This window comes from Centrocercus urophasianus, unplaced genomic scaffold (genome assembly GCF_019232065.1).
Source record: "Centrocercus urophasianus isolate 14NV4802_14NV808 unplaced genomic scaffold, USGS_Curo_1.0 seq_24, whole genome shotgun sequence".
Classification (NCBI taxonomy): Eukaryota; Metazoa; Chordata; class Aves; order Galliformes; family Phasianidae; genus Centrocercus; species Centrocercus urophasianus.
In genome coordinates, this window is record NW_024884800.1 from 17,135,996 (window position 1) to 17,161,073 (window position 25,078).

At 41.9% G+C, this 25,078-nt stretch overlaps 1 protein-coding gene across 1 annotated transcript in view; it reads left to right on the forward strand.

The window, feature by feature from the left end:
- The window catches only part of RADX (RPA1 related single stranded DNA binding protein, X-linked), a 25,565-nt gene extending 1,969 nt beyond the window's left edge, over positions 1 to 23,596 (forward strand). The window contains 15 exon segments of the mRNA XM_042825409.1: positions 1 to 606; positions 1,346 to 1,488; positions 3,244 to 3,436; positions 6,560 to 6,668; positions 6,819 to 6,910; positions 7,009 to 7,128; positions 8,029 to 8,136; positions 9,701 to 9,868; positions 10,402 to 10,562; positions 11,039 to 11,247; positions 11,961 to 12,029; positions 16,152 to 16,222; positions 17,399 to 17,692; positions 19,522 to 19,701; positions 20,564 to 23,596. Of these exon segments, the coding sequence (XP_042681343.1) occupies positions 1 to 606; positions 1,346 to 1,488; positions 3,244 to 3,436; positions 6,560 to 6,668; positions 6,819 to 6,910; positions 7,009 to 7,128; positions 8,029 to 8,136; positions 9,701 to 9,868; positions 10,402 to 10,562; positions 11,039 to 11,247; positions 11,961 to 12,029; positions 16,152 to 16,222; positions 17,399 to 17,692; positions 19,522 to 19,701; positions 20,564 to 20,709 (2,669 nt within the window). The 3' untranslated portion in view covers positions 20,710 to 23,596.
- Positions 23,597 to 25,078: the final 1,482 nt, after the last annotated feature.

Consider the following 25,078-nt stretch of genomic DNA (forward strand, 5'->3'; position numbering starts at 1 on the left):
GCGCCGCCGCGGCCCCGGGCGAAGGGGCCGCCATGCAGGAGCCCGACCCGGAGCGCCCCGCCGAGGAGAGCCCGGGAGGAGTCGCGGCGGGCGGGGGCCCGCCCGGCGAGGAGGCCTCGTGGCTGCGGCGGCTGTCGGAGGAGGCGCGGAGCGGCTGGCGGCTGAGAGCGGCCCCCTCCGAGCCGCCCGTGCTGACGGTGGCGGCGGTGGAGCGGTACCTGGCCGAGGCGCCGCCCGCCGCCCCGCGCTATTGGTACGACGTGACGCTGGCGGACGGCGCGGGGCAGGAGCGCTGCTACCTGGCGCCGCGCCTCAGCCGTCTGGTGCAGCGCGCGCACCTGCACGCCGGGGCGCGCGTGCGCCTGACGCGCTGCTCCTACCTGTACGACGAGCGGCGGCTGCGGCGCGGCCTGCTCTGCGTCGAGGCGCTGCAGCCCGCCTCGCCCCCGGCCTCGCCCCCGGCCCCTGCCGCGCCCCGGAGCCGTGGCCGCGTCTCGCCGCCCCTGCGCGGGGAGAGGAGGCACTACCTGCCGCTCTGGAACAACGAGGATCCCTACGGGGACATCTGGGTGGCGGAGCAGCCCCCGGCGCGGGTCGACGTCGACGGTAAGGCGCGGGGAGAGGGGCTTTACGCGGGAAGGGCAGCGGCGTCCTGCGTGGTGTGAGGAGCTGTGTGGGAGCGGGACGGGAGCGGTGCCTTGTGCCGTGCTGGGCGCCTCGCTGCTGCACGGACGTGGAGGCACTAGAGAGTGTCCCGAGGATGGGCAGCGGAGCTGTGAGGGCTCTGGAGCACAAGTGTGACGGGGAGCAGCTGAGGGAGCTGGGATGGGTCAGTCTGGAGCAGAGGAGGCTCAGGGGAGATCTTAAAGCACAGCTCCCCGAATGGAGGCTGTGGTGAGGTGGGGGTCGGCCTCTGCTCCCAGGTAACAGCGATAGGACTGGAGGTGATGGCTTCGAGTTGCACCAGGGGAGGTTCTGGGTGGGAATTAGGGAAAGTTTCTTCTCCAGATAGAGCAGTGGTGTTATGGCACGGGCTGTCTGGACGGGTGGTGGTGTCACAGCGTTTGGGTGGTGCTTGGGAACCGTGGAGATGTGGCACTGAGAGCTGGTAGTTGAACTAGATGATCACAGTGGTCTTCTCCAACCTCTATTATCCTATAATTTCCACAGTTATTGAACACCTCTGGGAACAGTGACCCCAGCACCTCCCTGGTACGGTTCAGCAGTCAGCAGATAACCCTCTTAGATGTGATGTGAAATCCCAGTCTGAGAATTTTTACTGTTTGCTGAAAAGTGTTTCAGCATCCCATTGTGAATGCCTTTTGCTTTCTTTTCTTAATGGCAGTCTCTAAGCTGATTTCCCTTGGTCAGCTGGAAACAACCTGGAGAAGCAGAATTCATTTCCGCCCGCTACTGGTGAGAGTCCTGCACAAGTCTAGGCTAAGGTACTACGGGAAGCCAGAGAAGAAAATGGACATGCCGTACCAGGTAAAGAGGGTTCAGGTCAAGTCAATACTCTTGAACAAACTTCATAAAATATTTGAAAGTTATTATTCCCATACAGTAAAGACATAGAGTTAAGAGTTATGTTATAGCTACTTTGTATTAGGAGTGCCACCTACATAAACTTGCAAGGCCCTACTAAGTAGGGAAACAGTGAAGTTGTTGACGGTACATACAGACTTTGGTTTGAATGTGTTTTGGTTGTTAAATAGAAAAAAATACTTGGAGTTTATAATAGCTTAAAAGAGTAAATGTTTTCTTCTCTGTATGCTTTGGAAGTCAGAGTTAGTCTGTCTGTACCAAAAAAAGAATTGTATTCTGTAATTCTTGCACTTTGTGATTTCCAGTTAGACTGTTTTACTGTGAAACTCTTACCAGCTCTCAGAACATGTTTTTCTTGCAGTATTTTTGCATAGTGCTTCTTAGAAATAGGCAGGACATGTGGTTGGCTGTTCATAGAAACTGAGCACCCGTGAGCTGCTCGCTTATTCCTCCTGCTCCCCCAACTGGAGAAGGAGAAAAAACTGGAAGAGCAAAAACAAAGAAAAACTCCAGAGTTGTGATAAGGACAGTTTAACAAGTGAAGAAGGAGGAGAAACAAAAATATGATGCAGAGGGCATTTGATCACCAGTCGCCTGATGCCCAGGCAGTGTCTGAGCAGCAAGTGCTTTGAAAAGACCCAGTCTCATTGCTGAGCCTGATGTTATGTGGCATGGAACGTCCCTTAGGTCAGTTCAGGTCAGCTTTCTCAGCTGTTTTGCTTCCCAGCCTCTTGCCCACCCCTGGCTTACTTGCTGCAGAAGAGAAACAGGGAATCAGAATAGCTTGGGTTGGAAGAGACCCCAAGGATTATCAAGTTCTAGCCCTTCTGCTACAGGCAGGGCCACCAACCTCCAGATCTGGTGCAAGACCAGGTTACTCAGGGTCCCATCCAATCTAATCTTGAACACTTCCAGGGTTGGAGCATCCACACCCTCTCTGGGTCTCAAAACTGTGCAGGCACTGCTCAGCAGTAGCTAAAATGCTGATGTGTTATTTATGCTATTTTAGTTGTGTGTAGAGAACATAGCATCATGAGGCTGCTGTGAAGAAAAATAACAGCATCCCAGCAAGATTCCATGCTGCAGAACAACAATTTACAAACAGGTCAAGTAACTTGTGTGTTATTCTATGGAAAGAGGGAGATCTTGTTCCAGGTTTCCATTCTCTCTGCATGTGAAGGTGAATCTTGGTCTCTTATTGGAGGAGAAATCTGTCACAAGCAGAGATTCAATTTAAAGATGCTGGTTTACAGTGCAGACTGTCTTCTGTCATGTTTTATCAAGAATGTTTACCCAATGGGCCTGTAACAGCTCAACTTTTAAAACATGCTTTTTCATCATTAAAATATTATTCTAAATATTGCATTCTATCTGGTAAGGAAGAATCTTTTCTCTGGAAAAAGAAACCCACAGATTGCAACTGTTATCCCCCTACTGTTACTGAATACTGGAAATAAGAGTTTGAGCTAGAATAGCTGTGGAAATTGGGGATTCCTTCAGCTCCAGTACTCAGTGCAACTTTGGGAACGTTCTCAGGGTCTGTTTGCAGTCAGTGAAATTGTTCATGAGCCAAGCAGCCAATGCATGATTTGTCAGTCCTCTCCTTCCCTCCACAAAAACAGAAAACAAAAAAACAAAACAAAAACCCTCCAGAATGATGATAAATAAAAAATGAATGTATTTTGTCTTTTTCTTTAGGCTTACTTTGAAGTTGCCGATGGTTCAGGCATGATGTCCATGGTTCTGTGGAATTCCTTATGTCCCGAATGGTATAACAGTATAAATGTTGGCACCGTGCTCCTCCTTGAACAGTATGCTGTCAAAGACAGTTATCCATTTAAAACACAGCCAACCCCAAGAGATCCACAGATGAAGAGATTTACTACAATCGGTTAAGTATTGCAGGAATCTGTTTTGATTCAGTGAACTACAGCTCTAGTAGGAAGTGAATTTATTGATATGTTGTCTATCCCTACGTTCTGGCTCTGAAAAGTGTCTTAGCATACTTCTCTATTTAAATTTGGATCGTGCCTTTGAAGCTTATTACAACAATTAGTTAAAACCTTTGTTTGAAAATATATATGTACAAATCCCTCATGCTCCGGTACTGGATTTTAATCTGGTTCTTTTCCTGGTTAGTAATACAGATATCAGTTGGGCATCGCTGATTCCTGCTTCCAGGCCATTAAGGCACTTCATCGCTTTCATCTGAGCGTAGCCTTCAGTGGGAGCAAGCCCCAGTGCAAAGCTCCACTGAATAAACCATTGCTGATGCTGTCTGTACTGAAACAGCAGCACCGTGGGAGCACTTATTTGAAGAATATCCCTGGGTTGTGAGGAAGTACTTCCTTTCTTGCTGTTGTTCGACAGATATTCAAGGGAATTGTGCTGCAGAAGCACAGGTGCCACAATATAACAATAACAGCCTTTTCCAGGGTGTTTTTTTTTCCTCTCCTGTTTCACTGAAAGTGAGTTTTCCCTCCCTTAGGGTTTATTCTTGGAGCAAACAGCAGCCAACTTTCAGAATACACCAACAGCTGAAACAAGCAACTGTGTTTGTGAAGGATGATGTGTGTATAGCTTACTAACAGTGATGGCTTCCTAATGCAGTTGCTACACTGCATAAAAGTAAACAATATTTTTTCCCTGCTAGTAGCAGTGTGTTCTCTAATGAATCTTTGCCTTAATATCAGATGTTAAGTCTGAAGACTTGGTGATGAGTTGACAGGAGAGAGGTGTTTAGCCAGGCAATGACAGTTTGGGAGGGAAGCTGATGCTGACTGCAAGCCAACCCTTCAAGCATTTCTAATTGCCACAGAACCTTTCTATGTGGAGTGGATGGAATAAGATATGTTCTGAGATTACTTTCTCTATGGGCAAACATGGCCAATTCTAATGCCTTTATTCACACCATGTTACTGATTTCTGCATGTGTGATTGGGTAGAAATGTTGGTGGAGAGAGAAAATGGAAGTGAGCCAGTGGGCAGTAAATTATATCCCATGTAAGATTTAAAAGAGTCTATAGTAAAGTGCAGTGGCATGCTTTCAGACACAGATAAACTGAAAACAAGTGATGTTTAGTTCATACCAGCATGTATGTACAGTATCTTCTTTCTTAGCACAAACCTCAGAGTTTTATCTTTGTAGGAACTTGAAAAGCAAATCATGCCATGTGTTGGTAGGTCCTGCATCTATATATCATGTGAGAGAAGAGTCAAAAGGGAACAGAAAATCTAACAGAGCAGTTAAAATCAATTTTATGCAGCTCTCAAGAGCATGATTTTCTTTTGTTGATGTTTGAATGACAGTATATCTGAAATCAAATGCTTCAGCTATTCTGTTAATATGTCCTTATGCACTCAATATGAATCAGCTGTATTTCAGTTTTTAAAGTGTGCACAATGAAAATTCCGCAAGTTCTTCAGCACACTGGTTACAGCAATCAGTTACAATCAGACCAAGTAACAGTTACTTTTTTCCATAATCTGTTTCCAATTTGTAATTCCATCATATCCCAACTTCAGGATGCTTCCTTCACACATTTACAGGAGAATGAATTTAAGATGTGTCTGGAGGATTAACAAAGTCAGAGTTCCTTAGGCCACGAGGGAAAGCACCCAGTTAAGAGCACTTGGAAGGCAGTTTGCTGCCAGCCTATCGCCAGTTCTCTGTGAAGTGAGTTCTGTAAAGTGCACATTGTTTCCAATGGGGGACTGTGTGACATACTGAGAGGTGCTGTTCTGTAGCCTGACATGGCAGAAGCTCAGGTGGTGCCGTCACCTTGAATTCTGCCGCTGGACAATGTGTCACACGTCACTGAATGTATGTGGGACAGATCAGAACAGCTGCTTCAGTCAGCTGGACTGAGCTTCACTTCCAAGTCATCGCACTGTAAATCCTAGCCCAGTCTGTGAGTTTCATCTAACCTCAAAGTGATAGAAAAAAAACAAAAGATAGTTTTGATGCTCAGGAATGTTTTATTTTCAGAAATTGTCTTTCAAACACTACTTGAAAGCGCCACGTGCAAAAACACGTTAATCCCTCTGAATACTTTTCTGGCAAGTAGCAGCCTGAAGAAAAGAAAGTAAAGGATCTGACTTCAAGTGTAACATCTTCCTAGTGTCACATGGCTTGCAGGAGGGACCTGATAGACCAGCTGGACAGATTGCTTATAGCTAGCAGTTGCTTTTCTGAGTGCATTATTTGAATAATCCATGGCAAAGTGTCTTGTAGAAACTGATCAGCTCGGTGTATTTCATACCGGTGTGCTTTATCCAGCAACGAGAGAGGCAGTGCTGCACCACTGTGTGTATGCTGTAAATGAAGCCATTCCTTCTGTATTTTTATCTGGTTGCAGCCTCCCTTCTCTCAATACTACCATGTTTGTTATTTAGCATCTAAACATTGCTTAATAAATGAAAGTGTTCAGGTGCCAAACCATAACACGTTAAACCACAAAACGTTCAAAGACCTTTTGTTTTCTTGTGTGGCCGTGCCATTATTTCTGTCATACTGATAACAACCTGAACTGGTATCGTACATGGCTGTTTTCTTTTGCTAGTTCTGTCTTATTTTGCTTTGATGTCTGCAAGTCAATTTTAGATTGCAGTGACATTTGTAGATGAAGCTGGAGTGGAAATATTTCTGATCAGTGTTATATGTAGTATTATATGTTATATAATATAGCTGATCAGTGTTACGCAAGTTTTGATGGCTTTTATTTTAATATCTGCCTGATCAAACTAATTGACTCATGTAGGGAACTGGAAGGTTTAGCCTTGTTCAGATTAAAAGTTGCACTGTTGTGTGCTGTACCTGCATTCCTTACTTTATCTCAGTGGAAACGTGAAGTCAGGAGGCTTCGCTGGTGGTTTCCCAAGCAGTGAGACGTGGTGGAATACATCATTTAAGAAACCTCACTCAGTTTTGTTGTGGGTTCTCAGTTAAAATGAAAAGTGTTTTTTGAATGTGCAGTAGTGCCTTAAATGCTTGTGCGTTTTCTTTCTTTGTCAGAAATCAGCCTCAACGTACGAAACCCACCGACCAAGATCAGCATAATTTCCGAGGAAATGGTTAAGGCAGAGTGGGGATTGCCTGAAGTTAAATACCAGTTTGTTACAAGGTAAAGTTTGTTGTTTGTGAAGCTGGATCTTAGACTTCATAAAGTTACCCTGAGCATTAATTGAAGATGTGCTTTGAGAAATTTTCTGAGGAAGTTTTATGTTTTGCCATTCGTTAATACCAGATTTGTTTCTTCCGTTTTGTTTTGCAGGACGGAGCTGAATGACTTACCCAACAACCATTCCTGTGATGTTATTGGCCTTGTGACCTTTGTAGGAAGGGTGCAACGAACAAGAAAGAAAGGTTTTTCTAGAAATATGACTTCTGAAATTTATCAAAGCATTTTTAACTGTTTGAAGTAGCACTTACATGTTTTTTCTTATTACTTGTTTGTATTGAAGATGGTGAAGACTTCTGGCTCTATCGTTGGGCACATGCCATTGATGGGACCTCGGACAAACCATTCATCCTGGAAATATTTGCAACTTCTCAGCCGGATGTATTTGAGCGTATTCACCCAAGTATTTATTTCTTTACAGTATTTTTTTTTTTTTTTTTTTTTTTTTTCCCACTTGGTCCCTTATTTCAAATTCTGTGTATAATTGCCACTAAATTAAAAGTAAAGATCCCTGGATTACCACCTCAAACAGAAAATCACCATTGAGGAATTAAAAGAAAAAAAGCGAATGTAACTGTTTGAAGCTCTTACCTCACTCTGATCTGCCAGTTAATCTAAACAGCTTGGTAGACTACATAACCTATCTGTGGCTCATCTGCTGTGGTTAATTTCAAGCAGAATCCAGTGAAGCACCTGGGGTAATGTGCTGCTTCATCAGAGACAACTAAAGAAAGAAGGCAGCTTTTCCAATCTATTACTCTCTTTGTCCATAAATAAGTAAATATCGTTACTGGATATGATTAATCTAAGAGGATTGGAGGGAGAGGTGAAAGTAGAAAAGCTTTTTAATTTAAAAAAATGTATTTTCAATTATTTTTGTTGTACAGAAACCATCAATGAGCTGTGGTGGTTGCTGCATGTAAGCTGATAATGAGAAGTTTCAGACTGTGGACTCTTTAATTATGGATTTTGAAAGGGCTTCAAATATTTCTTTTTGCCCTTTTTCCTCTCCTCCTCCTAGCACTCATCCTTCTGGTGACACTGCTCTTTGTTAAATTGATTTCCTACCTGATGAAGTGTCCTCCTAGTGTATGTGCTGAAATTTTCTTGCACAGTTCTTAAGTTGAAAATCTAATGACGTCTCCCTTTTCTAATTTATAGCAATGGCTAAATGCATTCTGAAGTATTTATAGGGACAGTAATTAAATCAGCTTGTTTTGAGCACTTGAAATGAATGCTGTGTGTGTCAATATGAAGATCTGCCATCCATGATAGCCAGTAAAACAGAAGCTTTGTTTTTCAGTGACATACCTGGTGTGTACGCAGATGAGGGTGGTGCGGGATCTCTCTGAGAATCCTTCCCACACAGTTTACCTTACAACGTCCAACGAAAGTCAGATATTCATCACAGGTAACTTGAAGTAATTTTAGCTGTTTGTACTTCTAATCTTAGTTGGAAAGGTGGTTGTATAACAAGGTATGCAGCTCATAGCATTCGTTTCTCAGTCAGAAACGACTGAGTAATGAATGGTGGTATTACAAAAAGAGAAAGATTGCCTTCTGGTGAGGCACAGGTGGATGAATCTTATGAGAAGTGAAGGCATTATCAGTTTTAATCATACATCTACAATTTCTTTCAGGTTGTTTTAATCATTTGATAGTGTTGCAAGGAAATCTACCCATTTTCTAAAATGAAAATAAAAATCAATTGCAGCTTTTGTGTTTTGCAGGATTTCCTTATTCCAGAATATTGGTACGGCTGGGCTAAATTTATCTCAGTCAATATTTTTCCTAAAATATTCCGAGAACTGTTCTGTCCCATCTTTCCCAGTGCAGAGGGCCCTGTGCATGCCTCACGGCCTTGGAAGGGTTGTGCTGCTGGACCACACTGCAGGGCATTGCTTCTAGATGCTCGTGCTGGAACACCCCCAGTGCAGTACCCTGGCCCTGTGTGCTGGATGCAACCAGGCAGCAGCTCCCAGGCAGCCCTGAGCACAGCTTTGTAGCATGTCTGTTGAATCAGGAGGCAGATGGTGGCATGTTATTGCAGCTGAGCAGTGTAGTGGCCTTATTGCAAGGCAGTGCTGGGTGAAACAGGCATCTCTTTCCCACGTTTCTCTCTCCATCTCATGCCTTCAGTTTTACTAAGATACTACCTACCCACTCAGTCTGAATCCTACTGCTGATGAGGAGGAATGGAGAATAATATGTGCTAAAAATTGATCTGAACTTAGTTGCATACATGTGGTTTTGGCTAACGAGCTGGGTATGTTCTATGCTTAACTGGACTGGCAAAACAGTTTATTCTTTTTCTTAACAGATTATCTAAATCACACTTAAATGAAAGGTTTGAGAGCCATTTTTTTTGTTTCTTTGTTTTCCTTCTGTATGTTTTGTGCTTAGCTTTCTAATTAAATATTTTCCTCTAGAGTTTTTGCCCGGTCTAGCTTTATTTTGTCTGTCTGCATCTTAAGTGAGAACTGCAGCTGGAGACTGCGAGCCACTGGATGAGATCTGTTGCATTTGACAGTTTAGAAATAGACCTGTTCAGATTATTTGATGAAACTGGTCAGTATCTTCGTTTCAAACCCGCCAACATCTGCAGATGTTTGTATGTTCTTAACCGTGGAGGTTACCAAAGAGTGAAGGATGTGTAGGTCTTCAGCAGAGCAACAGAACGAAGTGATTGCATTCATAAACTCCTGTGAGAGAGTGTCCTGGTAGCTCTGCCAATTGTTGTATTTCTTTTCATTAACTTTTGTCTAACTTTTAAGTGTCGGCTACAAGTGTTAGACAAGGAATTTGAGATACTCTTTCTGTGAAACACCATTGTCTAGTAGGAAGATCTCTTTTGTGTTCTCAGGTGCAGTTTTTCCTTGTTCTTTTTGCCTGTGCTGTTCAGAATAGTTTCAAGCTGAAAATTGATGACAGTAACCTGCTTTATTTTTTATATCTGATTATTTTTGTTTTAAAAGGGTGGCACAAGGGCCAGCCATACACCAAGGATACTAAAGTGAAAAACTTCATTCAGTGGACTAGAACGCAGAGTGAAGCTAATCAAATGAGGAAAACTGTCATTGGGGGATATTACCCTTTTCCACGACCTCCAAACAACTTTCTGAAGTACTGCAAAAATAATAAAGGTATCACATTGTCAAATATCTTTAGTAGCATTTTTCAGTTGAGTCTTACTTGGTTAGAAAGCAGCAGTGTTAGTGATTGTACAAATTTGTAATGCCATTTAAGAGAGTTTTCCTGTTGTGAGTAGTAACATATCATAGGCTAAATCCTCACCTTAAAGAAACTATTGTGGCACCATTGGCTGCAGGAAACTCTTAATAACTTACATGAACTGCAGGTCTGCCCAGAAGCTTTACTTTCACTGCTTCTAAATCAGAATTAAAGGGAGTTATACTGAAGAGTGTATTGAATTAGAAGTTTCACCTAAAGCACAAATTGTGGTGTTTGATAATGCATACCGAAATATACTGTGAGGAAAAAAGGCTTCTTGTTTAACTTCTTTTTCACGTGCTATGAAGGGGTTTCAAGAATATGTTTTTAAATCAATATTTAGTAACCAATGACTCCGAAATTTGTTTTGAATCGTGAATACAAACATCTTGGTACTGTATGTCTTCAAACTCATCGTCTCATTTGTGGGGCTGCTCTTTTGCAGTTGAATCAGTTTTGAAAGCCATAGGCGAGCTGGGAGAAGAGATTGAAGGTCTGCATTACAGGGAACACAAACGCATTGCTATTCAAGGGATAATCAGTGCCATAAGATACATCAGCTGTAGCAGTGCAGCTGAAGATGCCTCAGGAGTGGAACATGTACAGGTACAGCGCCTGAGAATGAATGCTGTAGCACTTAAGCAGCTATGATCGTAGTTAAAATGGAGAGTTTTGCATTTGATTCCAGGAGTGAGCTACACTGTCTCTTGATTAACTGCATTTGTTATTTTGGGAACAAAATAGTTTGGAAAGTCACTGTTTGAAGACTTCTAAAAAGCAATGATTCAGTGCTGTTCTGTGTGTGCTGTAGCCAGCCTTCTGTACCACTTCATAACTGCTTAGGAGCTGCTCATTTAACTGACCAGATAATTAAAAGTAAATTAGAATCTGAGAGAGCTGACTACAGCAATGTTTGCACTGTCACTTTGCAGACAGAATTTATCTTGCTAATGATTGGAAGGGAATTGCTGCTAGATAGGTACAGTAAATCATTCACTCAGAAATGTACTTGAAAACATTGAGGCTTTTGAGTTGGAAGAATTAGTTTTATGTACTTTAAAGCTCTTAATTAATTGTTGCAGAAAGATGCACAGACTCTTGAAAGCTCTCCTGTGTCAAAGCAAGATGACATTCACAAGGGAAAAACAAGGAGCCTTCAAGGCGCAGAGCTCGGGTCTTTTCGGGAGCCAAGTTGCACTCCTAGGGAGCAGCATCAGCATCAAACTCATCTGTCAAAAAAGAGTACAGCCAAGAGAAGGACTCCGCACAAATCATGTACAGACACAGAACAGTAAGCTCTTATCATAACTCTGTAGTATATCTTCTAAAAATGTTTCTGAAAGTTAATTCAGAGCCCAGCCCCTGGAAAAGCATGTAAGAAAGCTAAAAAAGCTGTTTATTGCATTTTGATGTTCAAAAGGCAGCTACGTACTTCTCCTAGTATCAAGTGGTGATGTCTATGATTTATTTAATGAAATGCTACTGCATCTAGTCCGACGTAGGCAAGGGTTACAAATCCAATACAAGCGGTGAAATAAGGGGAAAAAAAAGTCTGAGAAAACCTTGCTATTTTCAAGAGTAAAATATTTGCTTGTGCAAGGTTGTCATTTATGGTGATGTGTTTGTGAAAGATCTAGTTTACCCATAACTGCTCTTAGAAGCCTGGCGTCTATATTGAGAGATCTGAAGTTTACAAGTCTCATCTCTTCACTTTTCACATCTGAAAGTCATAGTGGTGGGAAAAGAGCAGGTGTTCAGAATTTTTTATGGGGAAATGAAGTGCAATATAATTAGGATTGAGTGAAGAGTTTAGACAAAGAAATGTGGTGTGTTGAAGTTCTGTTTTGGCACTGTTAGAGCAGACTTGTTAGTGGATTTCCATTCCATAAGATAAATTCCAGCATTCGAGTGTCTTAGGTTCTACCTGAAAGAAAAACATGCATGTTCTTTGCTCTGTGTATTTAACAGAATACTGTAAAATAATGGTGAATTTCCTATCTTAAGGGGAACCACATCTGTTACTTCTGTATCCTCTTATCCCTATTACACACGCTCAGCAAAAAAGAAATTAAGGTAAGTCATGTGAAGGTAACTATGTTAAATAATTGCAATGATTATGCAAATATATTTGAAACTCTTGCAGGTCAAGATTCTGTTGGAAGTGAGAGAACAGGACACAGTAAAATTTAATATTTTCAATTAATTTTCTCTGCACTTATTCTAGCTAAAATATATGGAATTCTTTTATCCTGAAACACAGTTCTGTGTATGATACACAGATGTTTACAGCTACTTGTTCTGCCTGGGGAAAACACCGTCACAGGGGTCCATCGTGATAAATGGAGTAAGGTATATTGTACTTGTTTTAGAGAGATTGCAGCTTAAAAAGGACAGTCAAATGTAGGATGGAAGGATGCTTCGTTAGCAAGCAGAGTGAGCAATGTGGTACCACAGATGGTTCTGTTTGTAGCAGCTGAGCTGCACGTTTATCCTCTGTGCTGCAGTGATGGATGTACTGTGGGCCCTGAGAAGTCCTGTGGCTCCTTCCACTGCCCAGCACTCAGTCTTTATTGAGCTTGGTTTGGATCCAGAGAAGGATTTTACAAAACCCAACAAACTACCAGTCTGGGTGGGAGTTTCAAATCCAAAGCCTTGACAAGACTGGAAGCTTAAGAAATAACTATCAGTGGAAATTTATTTTAAAAAACAGTGAATGATGGTACCTGTTAGTCTGGGTTACGTAGCTCCTGTCATTTCCTGTAAGGGTCAAAGGTTCTTCTCATTTGTTCCAAACATAGCTTGAGTAATTGGAATGTTTGAACCCCTCACTGTCAGTGATTTCAGAATGTCTGATCTGTTGGTGGAGCTTTGGGTTCGTAGCACATGATACACACAGACCATGGAGGCACAAAAGGGGCACATCTGTGAGGAAAGGCCACGAGGTGTGGGGCTGTTCAGCCTGGTGAAGGCCTGAGGAATTTCATCATAAATGCCTGACAGGGAGAGTGCAAAGGAGATGGCACCAGTGGTGCCCAGCTGTAGGACAGGAGGCGATGGGCAAAACCTGAAACACGGCGTGTTCCATCTGGACATCAGGAAGCACTTTTTCCTACGGTCAGGATGGCAGTTAGCCCCCCATTTGCCTGCTGAATTTACTCACAGCACCTCTTCCCTCTTTACTGAAAACTACATTTCTTTTGCTTGTTGAGAACTAATTTTTGTTTTGTTTTCATGGGGAGAGTGGGTGGGAAGAATTTGTTCTCCCCTTTTCTTGTAAGTGAAGTAAAAAGTTAAGGTCTGTTTACTTTGTTCTCTGCTTTTCTCAATCTGCTACTGTCCCCGCTACCTGTGTATCCTGTACTCTATGCCATTAGTGCTAGAACTCCAACTAAAGGAGGAGAAAGTCTGTGTTGGATTATGGGAAGCTGTTTCACTCTGTGTAATTAAAAGGTAACTTGTGTATTTCTGTAATTAACTGTGAAGTCGTACTGAATTCTCCAAATTGCAGGGGAATAAATAGAAGGTTAGCCTGATGTGCTTTAAGCTTGCATTGCTCTCTGTTCTGTTGCTTAGATGTGGTGGGACTCCAGCTCTCACTGAGGTATTTTAATATGCTGATGAAATAACAACAATAGCAGTATGTTTTGAAGCATGCTTTGTAGCTTGGAATATTTTGTATCTAGTGTTCTGTGCAGCATTTCAGTGTGAGGTTGCCTTGCTGAAGGCTTTTTTTGGTTTTAAACAGAAGCAGATTTTTTTTTTTTAGGCTCTTTATTTGACAGCCTCAGTTCCTGCATTTCTGAGGTAACTCACATGACATCATATGGTGTTAGAATGTGTGACACATTCTGATTATTAGGGCTTCAGAAAGTAAGAGGAAACTGATTAGTTTAACACTCTAGTTGATATTTATATCCCTGCTGCCAAAGACATTTAACGTAATGAGCTTTTTATATACCCAAAATCAGTTTAATCGGTGGTTTAGTGTGGATGGAGAAAGATGAAGAATTTCAGACCAGCTTATTTTTTCCACTGAAGTGAAAAAACCACAGCAGTAGCATTTTAATCTTCAGAAACTTAGCACTGCAGTTACCACAGAATTGCTGATGACGTTCTGGACAGCTTAAAAGTAACTTGTCTGCATGCTTTTGTCCTTGGACATCGCTCATAAATGTTTCATGCAACTCAGATCTTTCTTGTTTTCTCCATCTTCTTGCATCTGGAAATAACAAATAATGAAATAAAGGCCTTTTTTTTTTTTTTTTTTTTTTTCCCCAAATGGGTACCCGTGGAAAGCAGAGCCTGCAGAATACAGCCTGCAAATAGGAAATTTGGCATGGGGTTCTCATAAATTGGCAAGTTCTCTTAAATTGGCACGGGCAAAATGAGAGCGTGGATGTGTTGGTCCACAGCAGCCCCAGCAAACTGCTCTAGACATCAGGTGCCTCACAGTCTGGCTGGCAAAGAAGCTATAAATTGTTGTGTATAGACAAGTTTCCCTCATCTATAAACTCAGCTGAACTTGTGCCATACAAACATCCAGTGCAAAGTGTCCAGGAGGAGTAACCTGTTGCACAGGTAGTTGAAGTCATCCCAGCCACAGATGTGTGTAAGAAGCCTGGGAAGAAGTGGGGAAAAAAACTGGGACAAGTTATTTCTACATCTTTAAGAGGCAAAAGTAGCTCTAAATCAGAACCTCCTCACCTTGACAAACAGGCAGTTCTAGAAGAAAAAGAAACCATTTGTATGGCATCATCTTGTCAGTAGTATGGCTCGGTGTGCTCTTCTCTTTAATGAAGAGGGAAGGTGGCTTGCATCTCACTTGGCATGTTATTTCTGAGCGAGCTTTGTAACGCTGTGCTAAGTTTTCATGTCTGTTGTTGAGGAGGCTGAACGTTGAAAATGAGAATCGGCTCTGTGGGCATTCATTTTTAATTAGACAGCTTCTGTTAATCATTTTATGATGTCTTTAATGTCTTGAAAATTTATTAACATAGCTGATATGAAGGTGATTACTTTATTACTGTGCATATGCAGTAATTACACTCCAGGACAGTTCTAATAAAAAGAATTAATCATTCATAAGATACTATTTTAATGGAAAGATTCTTTTATCTAAAAATAAGACCATAAGAGGAACAATGTAATTACTGAGTTCTTCTGAGAAAGATAAGAACTTTCCAGCTACATTGCTCCAGAAAGTGTAAAATCCTGCTGCATAAAATTAGGACTTGCAGCTTGTATGTGTATTTCCAAGATTGCACTGGACCTCTGAGTTTGAAGAATATTTTGGACCATTCAGTGGTGTTGAAGAGCATTGCAGTTTTTGTTCATCAGTGCTATTCACACAACTGTGCTCTGAGGTCAGCTGGGTCGTGGGGGCAGGTGAGATCACGGTGCTGTGAGGTCCACTCTGGTAACTACTTTATTTTCAAAATGAAGTGGCTGAAACCTTAATTGATCAGTCTGTGCTGTTTGAGTGAGGATTCTTTTGTGCCTCAGGTTGGAGGTGACAAGGCAGTCACTCTGATACATAGCTCACACCACGGGGATAATGCATTTCTTAGAATATCCTTAGCACTCAGGAAGCACGACGTATTTCCTTTTGTATTTTCACCACTGTATTCTAGGTATTTTCTGTTTGTTATGAGACATTAAAAGAGGGTTTTTAAGATTTATCTTCATTACAAAATTGCAGAATGTGCAGGAAAAGTCAAAATCTTTTTACCACTGAAGTAAAGAATATCCCACTGAATAGCATGTACAGCCTTTGTTTTTCTTTGTCTGTGTGTTGTTTCTGTGTAATTGCAGTCACAGTGCTTTATTAGTAACCACTTCATAGCCCAGTATTTCAGAGGTACCTTAAAAATTAGTCTGGTCCCACTTGTTTGTGATGCAAGATCCAGTAGAGGGCAACAAAGACTGGCTTTTGTGTGTCTACTTCCTTATCTACTTCATAAAGCAATGAAATAAGGCGGTTCTTATCTTAAGCTCTTGAAAATTGATTTACCGAGGTCTCATTATGTCCAGCTGAAGTCTTATGATGCGAAACCAAGTGCAAATACTCACTCATTCAAGCCTGTTTCATTTATCACTAGAAATCTGCCAAGATTAGAACTTCTGCTGGGTACTGGTTGAGATAAAATAGATTTGAAATATAGTTTAAATATATATACGTATGTTTCGTTTTTATAGCTTGAATGAATTTCAACATGAAGACTGTGTACAGGAGCAGGCTCCATCAGACAGCTCACAGTGCTGTGCAGGTATGTCACAAGTAGTTGCTTTGTTTACAAGTTTAAGCCAACTTCTCTTCAGGTCCAAAACAGGCAAAGGTATCCTTAGAACCACTGTTTTTATACTCAGCTCTTCTGTACTACAGAGACTGTAGCAACCTCTAGGGAGCTGCTGTGGCTTGCTCTTATCCCTGGTGCGCTACGAAAGCTGTCAGCAAGGACAGCATTAGGCTGTTTCCCAGCATGAGAAGTAGATTCTCAGTGTTGCTTCACACAAGCTGTAAGTCTCTGTTGTGCTTCAGAAGACTCAGGGGTGCTCAGGAGACTTAGTAATATAAGTCTTCACATCTTCTTTTGACACTTTTCTTCCTATACTGATATGCATGTGATAAAATTGTCCCCCTCCAAGAAGACAGTCCCAAAATGACATGAGTACATAATTAAAAAGACAAGATGTGGGAAGAGATGGTACAGCATACAAGCCAGTCGTGAGAACAATGGTTAATTTTTTTTTTTCTCAGTTAATCTTACCAATTTTTTCTTTTTTCCTCTGCACTTGAAATACAAAGTCATATTGTAAGCAGCTGCTTTCCTGATGTTTGTTTTTTGGGTGAAGGAAGAAGTCTGGTTTGTTGTCATTATGTGAAGCATGACCTGATTTTTATTTCATGCCAGTACTTTGTCATGTTTTCTTCTTTCTGAAGGTTGCCTGGTAAGAATTTAACTGTGCAGGAAATGTTTTGAAATGGGCTTTCTGATAAGCTGGACGGAGGGCATTCGAAGTCAGTAGTGACAGATATATAAGTTTTTACCATAAATTGTGCTCAAACTGTTTATAATAATAGGAAAGAACAATGGAGCTATCCCTGTATAGAAAAGAAGTTGAAGTGTGGCATAGTCGTCAGTGTTTGTGTAGTTATTGTGGAGGAATGGGGAAGTTTACCTTCACTGTACACGTTTTCAACTTGTGGTGGTTTCTGAGCATTCTTTAAACAAGTTATTCACTCTCCAAAAATGGGCCACGGTGTCCAAACGTAGCCTCTAAGGTTACCTGTTTGCTCACATTCCAAGCGTAGCTCAATTCTTTGTGTTCTCTGTTTTGAACATACTGCCACAACCGAGATGTTCTCATGAAAATATTTCTCGTCGAGTCGAAGTGATGTGATCCTATGAGCATACAAGCAACTAACTATTTATCAATAACAGACCAGGGAGAAATAAACGATACACCTGAGACTGAAGAGACGGCAAGAAGCTGCATTTCGTGGCAGAGTGAGCTGTGGGCACAAGTGAAAGACAAGTTGATGAAATATCTGCATCACGGCGCGATTTTCCCAGAAAGCATCCCGTGTAAATTTGATTACATGTACAAAGACTTACTTATGCAGCAGTACAACCTTCATGCAGCAGTGCACCAGCCAAAAGAAACCAGAATAGATAAAAGCATTGGTGAATTTAAAAGCACTGGTGGCCTTGGATATTATGAAGTGACAGTTCTGGGTGAGTATTTGGTGGCCTGGCATCTAAAATGATTAAGCAAGAGCAGAATAAGATCTTAGTTGTTTCCTGTGTTGAGAATGGCTTGGAGGTTGGTAAGAAATTGAGTGGATTTCTCTGGCTTAAGTCTTTGGATGTGTGGGTATTTAAGTTTGGGGAAAAAAAAAAAAAAAAAGACATATTAGGTCTTTGCTGGAGGAATGAATTAGGATCATATTTCACCAGAAAGCTGTATTTCATTGCATTTACCATCACATCATTAATTTTAATTACTGGATATTTTGTTTCTGCTTGTTTCACTTTCCATTTAATTGCAATTTTGTTTATAGGCTTATGCTTCTTATTTGAAGAATGTGTATGGTTCCTTCAGCTATTTATTATTACAGTAAAATATACATTCTGTGCAGTCATTCAACCAGTTTGACTTAATAAAGTAAATAATCCAATTGCTCTTTATTGTCAGCTAACTTTTCTGTTAGAGAGGTGTTCATCAGGAGTAATTAATGTTCTTGAGGACACCTTTTGATCTTTTTGAGTTTCTTTTGAGCTTTGTCCTCATTGAAGTTTTTTTTCTTGGTTCAGTTGTTCCTGAGGTATCTTTTTTCTGCCCTAAAAAAAGTAAGGGCTTGTATTTTAGCCATTCTCATCAAGTGCTCTGCTGCTTTTGGTTGGCACAAAGCATCAATTGATTGACCTGTAAGTAGAAATGTGCGAGCTGATGATAAATAGGCAACAGGATCTCTTCCACTGCCGTGGAGTATTAATCTGTTTGGTTTGTTTTGCCAATGAAAGGAGAAGGAAATTGGCTGGATCAACAGTGCTCATGTTTTGTTACTGCACTTTAAAAGTTTCCATTATTTACAAAGGGGGATTTACAGAAAAGGTGTTTAAACATTTACAGTCGTTAGAATCCTGGAGCATGCAATGTAGTATTCCAGCTGAAAGTAACACAAGTACTGCACCACGTACTGCATAGATATACTGGATGTAAATCAGATTTCTTTGCCTTCCTAGCAACTAGAAAGCTATAAAGGAGTGTGAAATGGCACCCTGTATTGCTTTAATGCTCTTTGAGCTAACTGCATTGTTACCTTAAAGCCCAGTGTTTGCAGCACTGGCGGTTTCAGTGTTCGTGTGAATTGAGGTGGTTGTCATGGGTTCTTAATTAGTGAGCAAAGGGCACATGGCTGAGAATCTTCTGAGGGTACTTGGGTCACTCTGAAAGCAGTGCCTCCTATTTATTTCCATGGAAACAGCGACAGATACAAACAGTAGTGTAACGCTGTTGGATAGAGCAAACTCTCAGCTACAAAACACTGTTTGTAAGCCGTCCCCACCACTGGCTGTGTGTTGTTGTCAGCAGTGCACAGGAGCCTGCGTGCCACGCTCATCAAAATCTGCACCAGTGGAGATGACCACAGCTGAAACCCTCTGCCTCACTGTGCTCACATCCACTTTTGTTCTCCATCCACATTCAGCAAGTGTCAGTGAGTGTCAGTAGATACCGTTTCTTCCATGTGGAGGAATTCAGTCTCACCCTTTGCTCCATACCCAGCTTCCACATCAGATGCGTTCTGTCAGATTGCCCCTCTGCTGTCACAAGGGAACGTTTGGGAAGGTGCAGCTTATCCTGCTGTGCCACCAACATCTGCCTCTGACATCATGGGCTAACATCCTAACAGCAGGCATTACTTTCAGAGCAGCCTTCATGTATACCAATGTTCAGCCTTCAGTATCTGATTGTTTAAAAAAAAAATAAGAAAGAAACGCACCATTGAGTTGATGATAGACTGGAGATGAAGTTTACTGCTAACAGATACCTTTTCTAACAGGTATAAACCACGATGTTGCAATAGATGTTGCCTTTCTCCCACTGTTCGGTCATGAAGATCCCCACTTATTTCCCGTAGAGGAAGTGGAAAATGACCCGTTGTTGTCTCGCATGAGTTGCATCTCCTGTCAGCAGAAGGCCACTGGCACTGGAACACTTTGTGACGTGTTGCCACTTTCAAGTAAGACTGGCTTTTACTGATGTCACTCTGCTGTCTTTTGTTCTGTCTCCCAGTGCAAACTTCAGTTGTCCATCAGGCGTTGTTCACCTCTTCACAGAAACATCTGAATTTGATGTGGCCATCTTTAATAAACAGATATAATGCTGCATTTTTCAAGCCTTTACTGGGGCTGCTTTTGTACTTGGAAAATAGTATTTTAATACCCAGAACGCAAACTCCAGAGTGACCCAGGCAGTGCCTGCAGTTATTTGCTGATGTAAAATTATACTGACATAGAAGCCATTACAAGTATGTGAATAATTGCCTTCATCTGCTTTGAAATAGGGTAGAATAGCAGTCAGTCCACCCGTTTTGCTGATGTCACTTGGAACAGCTGCTTTAATGCAACCTACCATGCCTATAAACCAAACTATTTTCCAACTACTGAGTTATTTTACCTCAGATTGTGCTTCTCATTGCTGACACCTCTCAGCAAATATGGTGATCACTGGTACTGCATGTCACACTGCACAGTGCTAGATAGGTGTGGTGTTTTCCTATATGTTTATACAGGCAGACCTGATTTCATTCAAATGCATCTTTGTTTTTCCTTGAATTATGCTGTGAAATCTGAGGGCCGCTGATGTTCAGTGCAGATTTCAGCTTTTTCATTTCTGAGTTCTGATGCTGTCACTTTCGGTGGTTGAATTTATTAATGAGATTCTACCCCAAAAAATAACCATTTCACAGTTGCCCAACACTTCATAGTCCAGGTGTGTTTTTCAGTGAAAGGTTAAGTGTCTACGTTTTCCATAACTTCATGGACAACCATGTCAATTCATCGTGCTGTGTGTATCTTAAGGCTACTTCTCTTAACTTCCAGATGAAATTGTGAAAGCAGCAATGGACCTCGACGGCAAACATGTTGTCTGTATCTTGGACGTCTGTCACCTGGGTGATGACAAGGTAGAAGTCTTTCTGAGCAAAATCTACAAGACAGTGGAAGCTGATGTGCCAGATCCAGTTTAATTTAATAATTTATTTTTCAAAATTAGATACTGTTGAAAAGGAGGGGAATAAAACTGCTGTAACTTGAATACGCCCTCTACACACTGCACTTTTCTAGAATGAGCAGACAAAAAATCACCATTCTTACAATAGAACAGTTGCAATGGTCATCCACATAAATGAGAAGGATTGTTGCCTTATTTGTGACACTCACGGATCACATTATTGCACAGCGTCTTGGTCACTTGTGTGCAAGAAAGATGAACTGGCAATATGGTGAGCTTTCGAAAGGAGACTGAGAAGCACGTCTGTGATTTGTCTTTCCCTGCCTAAGTACACAGAGATGTAGGAAATGTATGTATTTAGGTGAGAACTTAGAAGAGAGGTAGGCTTTCCAATACTAAAGGCAGTGTTTGCAATAGGATTAACTGGCCACAGTAAAAATTTAGGCTGGAAATCTAAATTGTCTTGAGGGTAAGAACTGTTACGTCCTGATCTTTCAGTGGGAGGTAAGGGAGACAGCCTGACTGCTTGCACCTTGCAGCCTTTAGTACTGGGGGCTGAACTCAGTGGTCTAAGAAGATATTTTCAGTTCTTTTTACCTGAGCAAAGTCACCTGTATTTCTGTATGTCTGCTTTTGTACGTACGATGTTGGGGAGTGAACATAGCACCCAAAGGATTTTAATGTATTTTATTTATTGATTTAAAAAATGAAATATTAAACTTTCTTAGTGAAGCTTGCTTCTAGCTTCGCAAGAGAAAAACTTTTTAAGAATTATGAAAGATATCAGGATGCTGTTTGTCACACCATTACTTCTTTTTCCCTGTTCACTACTGGTACTGTCGTTCTTCTTTTTGGTAATAGCTGAAGGAGAGAACCCAGGAGCTGCAAGAAGCTGCTGCTTCCAGACGCCCAAGTGCTCTAAAATCCTGTCAACTCTTTGGCTCTATACTAAGTAGCAGCTGCTGGCTCCTCCTCAGCTCAGAACTAAGTCCCTCCTTCTTCATACTGACCTCAAATCACTTATACAGCTGGATTTTGATGAGATTATTCTGAAGTAGGAGCTAAGACACATTGCTAGCTGAGAGCTTGTCCATTTGAAATGCTGGTCTCACTTCAGTTGTTTGAGAAGAAACAATTTATAGAAGCAGATTTGTTCTGAAGCTTCAGTATTTGTTCTGCTTCAGAACAGAAGCAGAACTGAAGCTTCAGTATAGAAGCAGAACAAATCTGCAGGTAACAAATCTGAAGCAGGTAACTGAGAGGCACCTCTTTCAACTACTGTGTCACTCATTTGCTGTGAGGACAGTGGATTTTGTCTTCAAGTCCTTCAAGTCCCTACCCTAACTTCAGTTAATGGTAATTGAAGAAGAAATTTAGCTGCCTTTATTACAGTAGAATTTCATATGCAGCTTGATATATAAAGGCATTTACTTTTTATTTAAAAACAAACAAAAAAAAGTATTCTGGTCTCTATGATGGTTTACAATTTAAAAATGTATTAATGAGAGAAGTTTAATTTAAATTGCACAGAGGGTGGAAGTTAATTAAATGTGACTGTGTATTGTATGTTTATATTTTATATATATCACATAGTATTAGTTCTGGAGCAATGCTTGCCAAGTCAAGTCTTTGTAACCATACCATAGAAGGCAAAATGAGCACATAACCATCCCAGAAGAGCTGGGTGTTGCTTGCATGTGTAATTTGGATGTTCATGGCTACGTGAAGATCAGAGACCATTGCTCTAGAATGAGGAAAATTAGCACCAGCACTTGTGTACCAAACTGAGCCCTGCTGACTGTGTCAGTATTTTTTTTATTGAGATGTACTTCAGGTGGAAGTCTAATTTTAATAAATCCATACTTTCTAGGAGCAGTTTTTGAAAATGATGATCTTTGTAAAAGGACTGATGTGGCAAACAGTGTCACAGTCACTCCATTCAGCTGCTCAGGCACTTAGTCCATCCCCTGCAACAGGCACCAGTGAGTCCTGTTTGCTGCACTGCACTGCTTTTGCTACACTTTAAACAGATAGCATTAATCATCTGATCCTCCACGTTAGGAGGTTTCCTAACTCTAAAAGAAATATCGTAGTGCTGTTGAATATATGTAACCTGCACTTGAGACTTTCTAAGTGTGTAACTTTATTTTAGCGAAGTCACAGTGGGAATTTTTCATGGCGAAAAGGGAGGAGATCCCTGAACTCCTTCCTGAAGAATGAAGTGCCAACGTGAGAGTCGCATGCTTTCTTTGTATAGGCAGAGAATATTCAATGTCCATCGTAGACTTTGAATGTGGGTACTCTGGGTTATTCTTTACCAACCCCATCCCCAGGAATCACACTGATTCTGAAGTACTGCAGTGCGAATACATGGTTCCACCAGGCTGTTGTCTCCTTTCTCCTGTCAGAACAGCACTGCAGTACTGGAGGTGGGCAGGGGGAAGGTCCTCTCTGCAAAGAAGCTACTCGCTATTTTGTTTCACTTGGAGTTTATTGACTGAATTATACAACCAAAGTGATTTTGATCCTGAGTTTATCACGTTAATTTTGCCGTGTGAAACCAGGATACATTGTCTTTACTCCTGCAAAATACGTCATAGGAATCCTCTTTCTTGCTGCTGTATATTGCCACTGCTGAGAGGAGCCTATCACCAGGTTACGTTCTGTAACTGTGTAATTCATATCCAGCCAAAGAACTGTACTCTAACACCTTACGTTTCCATGTTTCTTGTGTTTCCAGCATTAAATCAAAAAATAAACCAGATGAAGGTAAACTGAGTGTATAGCTGATGGTACTTGAGTGTGTGAACCTAAGTCATATTATCTTAGAGGTCAATTTTATGTGTTGTAGCAATAGTGTAACATTGAGAGCTGAATAATATAAATAAAATAATATCAATAAATGTCTTGGATTCTTTCTTTTGATGTTGTAACTTTGCTACTGAAAGCTGTTGCAAGAATCCAGAGCTGTGGTGATTCTTTCAGTCTTCACAGGAGAATGAGGTTAAGCTTCCATCAAATGTACACGCAGTGTTGTGGCACTGCAGCAGACCAAACTGAACACCTCACTAACAGAGGAGTTCTGCTGTTCGTTATAAAATACAACTCTGAATTTAAAGGAAGAACCCATATCCAGAATGGAGAGTGAGAATCGTTCAGACACATCATTGAGAATCTTGGAAGTGAGCGAGGGTGGGCAGAGGGGGCTGAAACTGTTTTCAGAATGTTTCCCTCCGTGTCGGACCTTGTGGGTGAGGTGGCTCACACGGCACATCGCGCTGTGAGGTGAGCGCTTGCATCACACAATGAAAGATGATCTGGTCCTTCAGGAGCGACATTCAGGTTGAAACATGAGACTTCCTGGAGCAGCAGGCTTAAGCAATCTCTTAGCAAACAGCATCACAGCCCTAATTGGGCCGGAAAGGAGGGATCTGAGAGGAGATCCGTGCCTCCCGAGAGAAGAGCAGCAAGTTAGAGCCGAGGGTCGCTTGGAGGTTCCTGTGTTCCGCGTCTGCATCACAATAGGCAGGTGTGCCTTGCCTCCTTCCCAGCCCCCACTGAGATAAGCGTGTTGACGCATTGAGGAGCTGTGGGTGGTGTCGGATTCCTGCTGGCACTGAAATTTCAAACGAAGCAGCAGGCTGTGGGCTAACTATGGCCAGCGCCGGCTGAGAATATCCATAGGCTTCTGCATTTTGTGCACAGACGAACAAGCGATGAAGCGAGGGAGTAAGCTGGGTGCCACCTGCTTCCTGGTGATGGCCGGTGTTCTGTTCAGGACTACAGAGACCACTGCCGAGCGAGCCTTCGTCACTTTGCTCTACTTCAACAGCACCAGCAACAGGTCTGTGTCCGAGCAGTGCGAATGCGGCCTGTACGGGTTAAACTCTCCTCTGCTCAGCGCTCAGGGCTTCGTGGCCATTCCCAAAGCCGCCAGTCTTCAAGCCTGCGACTGGAACACCCAGTTCACCGTCACGGAACCGCCGTGGATCGCGCTGATTGAAAGAGGCAATTGCACTTTCGCTGAGAAGATCAAGGTGGCAGCCAGGAGGGGTGCGACGGCAGCTGTGATCTACAACGCGCCGGCCAAGCGCAGTTACCCCATCCCCATGTCCCATATTGGTGAGTGTTGTGCGCAGTGCTGGGACTCGATACTGCCGTTATCTTTGGTCCCGCACAACCGGGCCGTGGGGAGGCATTTGTGCTCGTGATTGATGGTTGCTTTAAACGAGGTACTTGAAGGGAGAAAGAAAAAGTATTATGAAATTTGAGTATCGACTTTGGTATTAAGAAATACCCTGCTGTTGTGTTCGGTGCAGCCAGATGGGTGAGTGTCTGAGGTTAGAACCATTTGCTGCTTTTACAGCAAGTGTGCTTTGGAGATG